A 12,193-nucleotide genomic window follows, 5' to 3' on the forward strand; every position below is an offset into this window, starting at 1 on the left:
GGTCTCACCTAGCCTTCAGTACCACCATATAGTGTGGAGTAATACCCCTTTCCTTGTTGTCGGAGGGGTAATTTTATTATCACCTGCTGGGAATACAGCTTGTGAATTGTTTTCAATACTGCCTCCCTGTCGGAGGGAGACATTGGTACAGCAGACTACAGGAACCTGCGAGGGGGGAAACCTCTCGACATTCCAATCTGTACCCCTTGGATACTACTTGTAGGATCCAGGGGTCCTGTACGGTCCCAGCGTCATGCTGAGAACTTGGTAGAAGCGGTGGAGGGCTTCTGTTCCTGGGAATGGGCTGCCTGCTGCAGTCTTCTTCCCTTTCCTCTATCCCTGGGCAGATATGACTCTTATAGGGACGAAAGGACTGAGGCTGAAAAGACGGTGTCTTTTTCTGCAGAGATGTGACTTAGGGTAAAAAACGGTGGATTTTCCAGCAGTTGCCCTGGCCACCAGGTCCCATGGACCGACCCCAAATAACTCCTCCCCTTTATACGGCAATACATCTTTGTGCCGTTTGGAATCTGCATCACCTGACCACTGTCGTGTCCATAAACATCTTCTTGCAGATATGGACATCGCATTTACTCTTGATGCCAGAGTGCAAATATCCCTCTGCGCATCTCGCATATATAGAAATGCATCCTTTAAATGCTCTATAGTCAATAAAATACTGTCCCTGTCAAAGGTATCAATATTTTTAGTCAGGGAATCCGACCAAGCCACCTCAGCTCTGCACATCCAGGCTGAGGCGATCGCTGGTCGCAGTATAACACCAGCATGTGTGTGTATACTTTTTAGGATATTTTTCAGCCTCCTATCAGCTGGCTCCTTAAGTACGGCCCTATCCGTAGATGGTACCGCTACTTGTTCTGATAAGCGTGTGAGCGCCTTATCCACCCTGAGGGGTGTTTCCCACCGCGCCTTAACTTCTGGCGGGAAAGGGTATACCGCCAATAATTTTCTATCGGGGGAAACCCACGCATCATCACACACTTCATTTAATTTATCTGATTCAGGAAAAACTACAGGTAGTTTTTTCACCTCACACATAATACCCTTTTTTGTGGTACTTGGAGTATCAGAAATATGTAACACCTCCTTCATTGCCCTTAACGTGTGGCCCTAAAAGAAAATACGTTTGTTTCTTCACCGTCGACACTGAAATCAGTGTCCGTGTCTGGGTCTGTGTCGACCGACTGAGGTAAATGGGCATTTTACAGCCCCTGACGGTGTTTGAGACGCCTGGACAGATACTAATTTGTTCGCCGGCCCTCTCATGTCGTCAACCGGCTTGCAGCGTGTTGACATTGTCACGTAATTTCCATAAATAAGCCATCCATTCCGGTGTCGACTCCCTAGAGAGTGACATCACCATTACAGGCAATTTGCTCCGCCTCCTCACCAATATTTTCCTCATACATGTCGACACACACGTACCGACATACAGCACACACATAGGGAATGCTCTGATAGAGGACAGGACCCACTAGCCCTTTGGGGAGACAGAGGGAGAGTTTGCCAGCACACACCAAAACGCTATAATTATCCAGGGACAACCTTTATATAAGTGTTCCTCCCTTATAGCATTTTAATATATATACATATCGCCAAATCAGTGCCCCCCCTCTCTGTTTTAACCCTGTTTCTGTAGTGCAGTGCAGGGGAGAGCATGGGAGCCTTCCCACCAGCCTTTCTGTGAGGGAAAATGGCGCTGTGTGCTGAGGAGAATAGGCCCCGCCCCCTTTTCGGCGGGCTTCTTCTCCGGAGTTTTAGATATCTGGCAGGGGTTAAATACATCCATATAGCCTCAAGGGCTATATGTGATGTATTTTTCGCCATACAGGTATTATACATTGCTGCCCAGGGCGCCCCCCTCCAGCGCCCTGCACCCTCCGTGACCGCTGTGTGAAGTGTGCTGACAACAATGGCGCACAGCTGCAGTGCTGTGCACTACCTGATGAAGACTGAGAGTCTTCTGCCGCCTGGTTCCGGACCTCTTCATCTTCAGCGTCTGCAAGGGGGGTCGGCGGCGCGGCTCCGGGACGAACCCCAGGGCGAGCCCTGTGTTCCGACTCCCTCTGGAGCTATGTCCAGTAGCCTAAGAATCCAATCCATCCTGCACGCAGGTGAGTTGAAAATCTCTCCCCTAAGTCCCTCGATGCAGTGAGCCTGTTGCCAGCAGGACTCACTGAAAATAAAGAACCTAAAAACTTTTTCTAAGTAACTCTTTAAGAGAGCCACCTAGATTGCACCCTTCTCGGCCGGGCACAAAAACCTAACTGAGGCTTGGAGGAGGGTCATAGGGGGAGGAGCCAGTACACACCATGTGATCCTAAAAGCTTGCTTTTGTGCCCTGTCTCCTGCAGAGCCGCTATTCCCCATGGTCCTGACGGAGTCCCCAGCATCCACTAGGACGTTAGAGAAATACATTTTCTCCAGGGTTACAGGATCACAAAAGTCAGGCATTATATATATATATATATGTTTATATGTGTATATATACATATATATATGTATATACTAATGTGTCCTCCACCCCCCGTATATGGGACCTCCTGAGGTCACTAAGAGGGGGTCTGGACCAGGGAGCTGAGCATCCTAAGGACTCATCAGGTGGCTCTCCTGGCTGCCAAATGTCGATACAGCGATGGTTCCACATCCTCTGCCTTGTAGTCTGGGCAGTGCCACTGCTTACACACCCTAGTTGCTGTCCTGCTTGCGCTCACGTGTTCATGCACACGGACATAAATATCAACTAACTGTGCAGAGGTAGATGTTTTGTTTTAGTAAATAAAAATGTAAATGGTTTCTCTTTCCATCTGTAGGACTCTCAGGAGTTCAGCAACTTCAGCACTTTTTATGAAGCAAATAATGTGTAAGTAATGTTTCTTCTTCTCATTTATATAATTGTGTAATGTCAGATGGCATAGCAGTATCAGTAGTCCCTCCTTAGCTGGGGATTTCTGTGCTGCAATTGTATCTCCCAATTAGCCATAACACAAACCTCAGGGCACCCATATATGTGATATTTAATATGTGTTGTGAGTTTCTGCTTCCATAATATACTGTATTTTCTGCTCGTAGGGAATTGAATAGACTCTTATGTCTTCTGCAGGCAATTCACCGTGTAAATTATTTAATAAAATATAATATATATATATATATATATATATACAAATGAATGTTAAATGTATCATACATATTTAAAGGTTTATAATGTCTACTTATCCTTTTTTCTCCTTCTACAGCAAGCCTTTGATAGATCAGGTATGTCCCCAGATGTTAGGCACCTGTTACACTCTGTTATGCCAGCCAAGAGTAACAAATATGTTTTATTAGATGCAAATATTTTACAAAAAACATTCTAAAAATACTCATTTGATTTTTAAGAGATGACGTCCTTGGAGGAAGAAAGGTAATTATATTACTATAGAACTTTGACAATTTAGGTCTGGTAAAACCCCAATAATATGAGCACAAATATAAACATGATTTTTAAGATAAGATATGGTTAGATGACCTTTCACAGACTGATGAGGTTACGTGAATCAAATTTGCAGGCTCTGTAACACCGTAATAACATTATTGCAGTGTCTTCCTGGTGCATGAGGGGTCCACTAAAGGGAGGTGTGGCTAGCCAATTGAAGGGGTGTATCACAATGCCGGCCCTTAAAATACAGAGAACAATGCAGTGACTGCCATATAATATAGAGAGCAATGCAGTGACAGTAATGATACAGAGACAATACAGTGACCAGCAAATACAGACAAAACAAACACTCCCTCACATAAACCTTTACTTACCAGTTTATTTCTCTCCGAAGTCCTGTGGTCTAGGGTATCCACTTTTGTTCATGTAGTCATTCCCTGTTTAAAAAACAAAAATAAATTACATAATTATACAGCAAATTTAATCCCACAGGCTGAGGTCAAACCATGGTCTAGAATACAAGTGCCCTCATACACCTTTCCCTGTTTGCATCATTTGGCATAAAATGCTTAACATCGCTAAGACGCTCCACCACGAGTACCAATTAGATGGATTCCCAATTTTTTTTTTGCTGCAATGAGTTTGCATAAAAGTAACAGATTAATGTAGCATATCCAAATACAAATCACAAGGCATGGCTACATCGCAGATTCCCCTGCATGGCTAATTTGGCCATAAGGTAATTGGGGAAAGATGTATGTGGGCACATCTATACTATGCAGCGGATTTTGCCAGCTACTGATTCTCTGCAGACTTGGCCCTGAAATTTAAAACAAACACAACTGGATTTAAATGTAATATTGATGCCATTTTGTATTTCATGACAAACCTGTTGAGAATAAGTGGTTTCAAAAAACCCCATATGTTTATTCTGTATAGTCAGGCAATATTGTCTCACTTTTTTGCTTTAGATTACAATACTGCTCTGTTGTGGTGTGTACATCCGATAGAGTTTAAACCTTTTTTTATTCATCTTATTTTTCTAACAGAAGTGAGATAACATCTTTTTTTAACTGATAAATCACATATGATCGTATCCTTTAGTCATTTAATCAGTACCGTGAAAAAAAGTACTTAATTAAGTAACAGAAAGTACTGCTGTATACTGTTATACACCTATATTGCAGCTATAGTAAGATATAGATTCTCACACATTTTCTTTTCCTCTGTGTAGCCTAGCTTCTAATGAAACCCTATATGGCATGTACGTATATCACTGTAATATGTCTTATTATGAAACATAGAAATAATGTATCCATGTATAAATGTTGTGCTTGAGCATCAGTTATATTTTAAACTTTTTATTATCCTTTTTTTTCTAAGAGCCCTGATCTGCCCTATAAGTAACTACTATATATATATATATATATATATATATATATATATATATTTATAACCGATAAATAACTTATGATCATATTTTTTAATCAGTTCCTTGTTAAAAAAAATCTGCTTTATTAAGTAAAAAAATAATACTGAATACAGTAATACAGCTATACAACAGATATAGTATAATTTACATTCTCATACTTTCTTTTCCTATATTGTGTAGTACACCATATGAGGACAGACCCTCAAAGGAGATGTATGTATATCTTTGTAACATGTTGTATTATAGAGTAAAGAAATAACATGTCTGTATAAATGTTGTGCTTGACCATCAGATATAGATTAAACTTTTATTATTATTATTATTATTATTATTATTTTTCTAACAGCCCTGACTGGAGGCTTCAAGTAGTCCCAACCAAGTAAGTACCTACTGTCTAACTTTTTCTAACATATAAGTCACTTATGATCATATATTTTAAATGTTTAATCAGTTCCTTTAGTTGATTTAGATTCTCAAAAATGTTCTTTTCCTTTATGTGTAGTACACCATCTAGTGGCTACATAGCGGAGAGGTATGTATATCATTATAACATGTTGTGTTATGGAATATAAAAAAAGCATACCTACGTATCTATGAGCAAATGTTGTGATTGAACATCAGATATAGTTTTAACCTTTTATTATTATTATTATTATTATTATTATTTTTCCAAACAGCCCTGTCTGGATGGACCCTGTCCTCCATTTTGTGTAAGTACTTTAATTCTCTCTTTTTCTAACAGATAAGTCCCTTATGATCATATATATTCATCATTTAGTTTGTTTAAAAACTGTACATCACAAAGTAACAAAAAGTAATGCTGAATACTATAATACAGCTACAGTATAGAGCAAGTATAGTTTGACTTACATATTCTCACAATTTCTTTTCCTCTATGTTTTGACAATCAGAGGACTGATCCCTGGAGAGGTATGTATATCACTGTAACATGCATTATGGAATATAGAAATAACATATCTATGTGCAAATGTAGTGTTTGAGCATCAGATATAGGCCCTCATTCCGAGTTGATCGCTAAGTTTTTCGGTCGCACAACATATTCGCAAAGTTGCGTTAATGTAGTAAATTTGCGAACCTCCGCCCTCAACGTATTTTTGCAAATTCGCACGCAGTATTACACAAAGTGGGCGTACGCCAAATGACATCGCAGTAATGCGAAACCATCGCAGCATTGCGAAACCATCGCAATAACACATACTTAATCGTAAAAATACTAAGTTTGAGTAGATTTACACATTTTACCGTAAAAGTGCACACTTTTAAGGTAAAACGCACAAAAATGTTTATTTTGGCTATTAAGTGAAATTACACCTTTCCTTTTAAAGTCCACAAGCCCTTTTCAATTACGAACCCAATTAGTGTAATGATTGATAATGTTCCTAAACAATTAAGTCTGAAAAAAAAACAGATTAACACTTTGTTGCCATAATTGCCCATCAACATGTAAAAGTGTAAAATAGTTTTTTTTTTTTTCCCACTTTTTTTTTTTTTAAAAGGTGTTGTTTGTGAATGAAGGTTTTTACATGTTTCTTAACACAATAATCTCCTGGTTTTTTTTGTAAAAATGTAACGTTAGATGTGTGTAATGTTTTTTGCAAACAAATTCTGCCTGCCAATCTGCTGATCCTTTTTTGCATTAATAAACACAACACCCGGTTAACTTTAATCAACTTTTTTATTTTTTTTTTGGTTAATAATTTTTTTTTTTTAAACAAATAATCAAAATCAAGCAAATTTTTGCAATTGGTCAACACAATTCATTATTCCTTGCAGGTGTAGGCGCATGGTGTAAAGAATCCCGGATAAACTTGTTGGATCTCCAACTGCAACATCTGAAATTAAGATGCAACACAAACATTAATAACTTAATTACATTACTTATTATCCAAGCAAGGCGCAAAGCACACTTAAATGCTGGCATGTCCAAACTGCTGGACTCCAGCTGTTGTGAAACTACATATACCAGCATGCCTTTACACAGTTTTGTGGTCAGGGAATGGCAAAGCTGTGTCAGGGCATGCTGGGATGTGTAGTTTCTCAACAGTTGGAGTGCCGCAGTTTGGACAGGCCTGCTTTAATGGCAAAGTTACTACATCCTGGCTGTTTTATGGTACAATCATTAGCAGAACACACAAGCCTGCTCAGCCTTTTTATCAGATTTTAAAGTGTTCCAGACCATGTGTTAAATTTACTACTATGTGAGTTATATTTAAGATGGAACGTTGCCCATAGCAATCAAGCAAAAATATGATTATTATATTGTAGAAGTGGATCCCAATTTTTAAAGTATAATCTTATTGGTTGCTATGTCCGACATCCCATGTTAAAGATAACTACCATCTTCGTCAATGTTACACCATGTTGGCATTCATTCCCATTTGTTGTTTTATTTGTATTTTATTTTTAGGGGGTTGGTCCTGCATCATCACACTGCATATCCACATCTTCAGAAGGCCAACATATCATAGCATTCCCACACTCCCAGAAAGCTGCCCTTACTAAATAAGTGCAAACAGGTTTGACTAGAACAATTAGTAATTTTGAGAATGTAACTTTCACACAAAAAAACAGTGTGTCATTAGGCTGCATAACAAAGTGAAGCATGTGATTTGTAAGTGTAAATATTCAGACTACACAAGCCCAAGTGTAAAAGGCAAACAACATACTAAACTCCACTCAGGTCTAACTGTTTACCAGAAAAACTAACACATATAAACCCTGTTCTCCTGGCAACCCTGGCTACCTAATGAGTGTCAACCTAGAGTGGACACACAAAACATTGCACACATACACACTGTACATATAATGACACTCACAAATATGTAAAGGCAACATGTACACCATGATGAAATTTTCAAATATTTGTCCAGGGTCCAAGAATTCAAACAGTACAACACTGCATGTTTTGACATTGTAAGTGTAAGTGGGTAATCATTTTTTTCATTATAAAACAAAACTTACTTTCCACGGCAACCTCAAGACTCCCGGACCGGTCTGCAGGGGCTTCCTCTGCCCATTCACTGGGTGGGGATGTTGGCTGGATGGGGGAAGGTGGCTGGATGGGGGAAGGAGGAGGGATTGGGGAAGGAGGAGGGATTGGGGAAGGAGGCTGGATGGGGGAAGGAGGCTGGATTTGGTTGCCAATTTCAGAGGGGGGGTCTGATTGAGAGGGCGAGGGGGGCGGAGAGAAAGTTAAGGCAATAGAGGGTGTGGGGGGTTCAGATTGGGATGTAGAATTAGAAGGAGAAGGGGTATGGGAAGGAGGAGAAGGGGTCCCAGAAAGAGATGGAGAGGTGTGGTGAGAAGGGGAATGGAAAGTGGAGTGGGCCAGGGAAGCTGATGGGGCCTGGGAAGCTGAGGTGGACTGGGAAGATGAGGTGGACTGGGAAGCTGAGGGGGACTGGGAAGCTGAGGGGGACTGGGAAGCTGAGGGGGACTATGAAGGGGAGGGGGAGTGAGAAGGGGAGGGGGAGTGAGAAGGGGAGGGGGAGTGTGAAGGTGAGGGGGAGTGGGAAGGGGAAGGGGGTGGTGAGTTTTGCCGTTGTTGTTGTCCTAGAATGATAATTGTGTACAAATTTTGTAAACATGAGAAATTACATAGTAATCAATTTATTTTCTCAATGTTCTGTTCAATGTTAAATGCTTTTTTTTTTGTAATAGCAAAGCAAACATGTTAAGATCCTCTTCATGTTGGCCACAGCAAACAAAATGAGTCCAAATTTTTACTTTGAAGCTCATTCCTTCATCTAGTCAATTGAGTCATAGTGATTGGTCTAGGCAACATCACCAGATTACTATTCCAGGAACCTTATTATATAGCCAGCACTGATCAAGTTTTTTGGTTCTTTTTCCTGCCTGCTTCTTATTTGTTTGAAACATGCACTTGTTTGGTGTTACTTTGCTACAGTCAGTACTGTTTTCCCTAACCACACACAGTGTCATAATTTCCAAAAAAGGACACAGCAGGTTGCAATTAGCCTACCATTTACTGTAAAATGATTGAAATTCCAAGGGGATTACAGCAGGAATTTCGTTTGCAATTGGCCAAAAGCATGTGCACTGCAGGGGTGGCAGATATAACATGTGCAGAGAGAGTTAGATTTTGTTGGTTTGTGTAATTATGGGCAGGGTAAATACATGCTGCTTTATTTTAACAATGCAAATTTATATGCAGATTTAACATACCCCACCCAAAAATTACTCTCTCTGCACATGTTACATATGCTTCCCCTGCAGTGCACATTGTATTGAACAATTGAACCATAAATTCCGGAAGCCCTAAACTTGGAAAATCACCCATTAGCACAATTTTGACCCAAAACATTATGTAAGGTAACTTACTTCGTGTATGCAGAGCCCGAATTTGCTGGCGGATCTCCGCCAACAAATCTGGAGTCCTCCTACGGAGATCACTCCACCTCCTTTCTAGCTGGATGATTGTCCGCCTGCTGCGGACGCGAGTCCGCAGCAGGCGGCGGACCTCCGCGTAGGCCTCGCGCTTCACCCGATTGGGGATGAAGCGCCCAACGCGGCCTACGCGGCGGTCCATCACCGCAACCAGCACGCGGAGCTCCCGCCTGGTGAACGGTGCTGCACGCATCATGGCAATGGCGTTTTCCTTATTTGGGCATATATTTATAGTGTCTGTTAGCATGTGATTGGTCAAAAATCTATGTTGTCATTTCTAATAACTTTATTGATCTTTGCAATGCTGTGAAGAGCAGAGTGTTATTTGGCACGAGCGGAAATTCGCATTAGCAGAAGCGAAAATGTTTAGAACACAAATTTAAGAAAACAACACACAGAGACACAGACTTTAGATAAAATTACTATACATATCTGTGTACTCACCACAGTTCGTGTGATCATTCAGCTGGACAGTCACAAAGTGTGAAACATTGAGTATCATTTGTTTGTGTGTTTGGTTACATAATCAGGATTTGAGGATATAAAATAAATAAGGACACTATTTATTAACATTACAGTATTTACATTTCTAAATAAACATTGTAAGCTTAACGTGTTTTTGGTTTGTGTTAAAAAAATCAATTACCCATTCCAACACAACAAAAGCCTTACCCAATCACTTTACAAGATCATACAAAATGCAATCATGGTTTAAAAAACATAAGCATACTGTGTTGTATTATTTCTGCAAATATAAAATATAAAAACACTATACCTGAAATATTCTGCAACAATTCTTGCCCTCACTTGGCTCCCCCTCCGTGTCACACTCCCCCCACCGAAGCGTGGACCAACCCCTGGCTCCTCATCAGGCAATTCCTCTGCCTGAGGAAGCTCTACACTACTCCTTACCGCGATATTATGTAGTATTGCGCACAGGACCACTATTTTACTTGCCATCTCCGGCGAATACATGATGTCGCCACCAGTGCGGTGGAGCACACGAAACCGCCCTTTAAGGACACCAATTGTGCGCTCCACCAGCTGCCTAGTGGCAGTAAGCGCGGAGTTAAATGCCATCTGTGGTCCTGGCCTGGGATTACGGTAAGGAGTCATGAGCCAGGGGGTGCAAGGATATCCACGGTCTCCTGTTGGTAGATAATCCAATATTTCAAAATAGTATATTTGTCAAGTTATTTTTGTTTGTTTCAAAAATTAAAGCAAAAACTCACCCAATAACCACATGTCTGCTCGTTGACTTGATCTTAATCTCTGCCATATCCCTGATTGTCTAATGACATATGCATCATGGGAACTTCCAGTAAACTTTGCATTCAGGGAAAGGATCTGGAGGGATGGCCCACAAACAACCATTACATTCAGAGAATGAAACAGTTTCCTGTTTCTAAAAATTTCTTCATTATGTCTTGGTGGCTGAATAGCAACATGTGTGCCATCCACAACCCCAATAACATGTGGGAAGCGACTACCACCTTCCGCAAATTGCCGCTTCACCACATCTAGGGCACCAACATCCAAAGGCATATCAATGAACTGCTTCACCCGCTTTAGGAAAGCCTGGCAGACACGCCGCAGGACCTTACTGAACTGGCCCTGCGACATGCCAACCAGGTCTCCCACAACATGCTGATATGAGGCTGTAGCCAAAAAATGTAACACTGCAAGGAATTGTGTCAATGGTGGTATTGCTGTAGGATACCGAATTTCAGACTCCAGATCACTCTCTATTATGGAGAGAGTGTCTAGGATTAGATGTGGTGGCAGCCGGTATCTACGCACCACCACATCATCTGGCATCCCAAAAAGTAGGACACGGGTTCGGAAAATTGGTGGCCTAGCACGCCTCCGTTGCCTTGGTTGATGAGGAGCCGGCTGTGGTTGTGGGGCTTGCGGTTGGGGTGGGAGTGCTGGCGTGGGTTGGGGAGGTAGGGCTTCTGCTGCAATATATATTGACATCACACACTTTTAAAAAAACAAAAAAACAAAGATGAAGAATACAAAACTAAAGTTTGTCAAATATACTACAATAAAATGCTTTGACAAATGTGGTGTCAACTTACTGCAGGAGCGTACATTTTTTCTGTGTTGAATTCATGTCCAAAATGTAAAACAATTTTGCAAATAAAAAATAAAGAACAAATTTAATTAAAAATACATATGTTATTTTTACAATTCCCAAAAAAAATTTTTGGGTACATTTCTCTGCATAAAAAACTTCACAAACACCAATAAAAAACCACAAACCAAAAAAAATAGGCATTTAGTAGCTAGACCAGGAAAGACAAACACTACTTTGCAGATCAATCCTGGTAAAAAAAAATTTGGTTTAGCCAAAAGGAAAAAAAACATAAGCTCAACAATTTTAAAAAACACAAACAGGCACCAACACAGGCCAAGGACACTTACCTGCACAAAAAGAAATGAAAACTTGGTGTTCCCTAGCACACCAATCGAAAGAAATATCAAAGGGTTATATGACCCAAAAACAAGCACCTACAAGAGAACACAAATGATAGTCACAAATAACATACAGACCATTAAAACAAACAGCCACCAATACAGGCCAAGGACACTTACCTGCTCAAAAAGAAATGAAAACTTGGTGTTCCCTAGCACACCAATCGAAAGAAATATCAAAGGGTTATATGACCCAAAAACAAGCACCTACAAGAGAACACAAATGATAGTCACAAATAACATACAGACCATTAAAACAAACAGCCACCAATACAGGCCAAGGACACTTACCTGCTCAAAAAGAAATGAAAACTTGGTGTTCACTAGCACACCAATCGAAAGAAATATCAAAGGGTTATATGACCCAAAAACAAGCACCTACAAGAGAACACAAATGATAGTCACAAATAATAAGC

At 40.5% G+C, this 12,193-nt stretch overlaps 1 protein-coding gene across 1 annotated transcript; it reads right to left on the bottom strand.

Annotated features, from left to right (window-relative positions):
* Positions 1-8,341: 8,341 nt before the first annotated feature.
* Positions 8,342-11,811, bottom strand: LOC134944591 (putative nuclease HARBI1). Its single transcript, XM_063933273.1, has 6 exons — positions 11,727-11,811; positions 11,381-11,400; positions 10,532-11,282; positions 10,075-10,447; positions 9,744-9,765; positions 8,342-8,444 (listed from the first exon to the last, which is right to left on the bottom strand). The coding sequence occupies exons 2-5, from the start codon at positions 11,393-11,395 to the stop codon at positions 9,762-9,764; spliced, it is 1,143 nt and encodes a 380-aa protein (XP_063789343.1). The 5' UTR covers positions 11,396-11,400; positions 11,727-11,811; the 3' UTR covers positions 8,342-8,444; positions 9,744-9,761.
* Between the last annotated feature and the right edge of the window lie 382 nt (positions 11,812-12,193).

The sequence above is a fragment of the Pseudophryne corroboree genome, chromosome 7 (genome assembly GCF_028390025.1).
Source record: "Pseudophryne corroboree isolate aPseCor3 chromosome 7, aPseCor3.hap2, whole genome shotgun sequence".
Classification (NCBI taxonomy): domain Eukaryota; kingdom Metazoa; phylum Chordata; class Amphibia; order Anura; family Myobatrachidae; genus Pseudophryne; species Pseudophryne corroboree.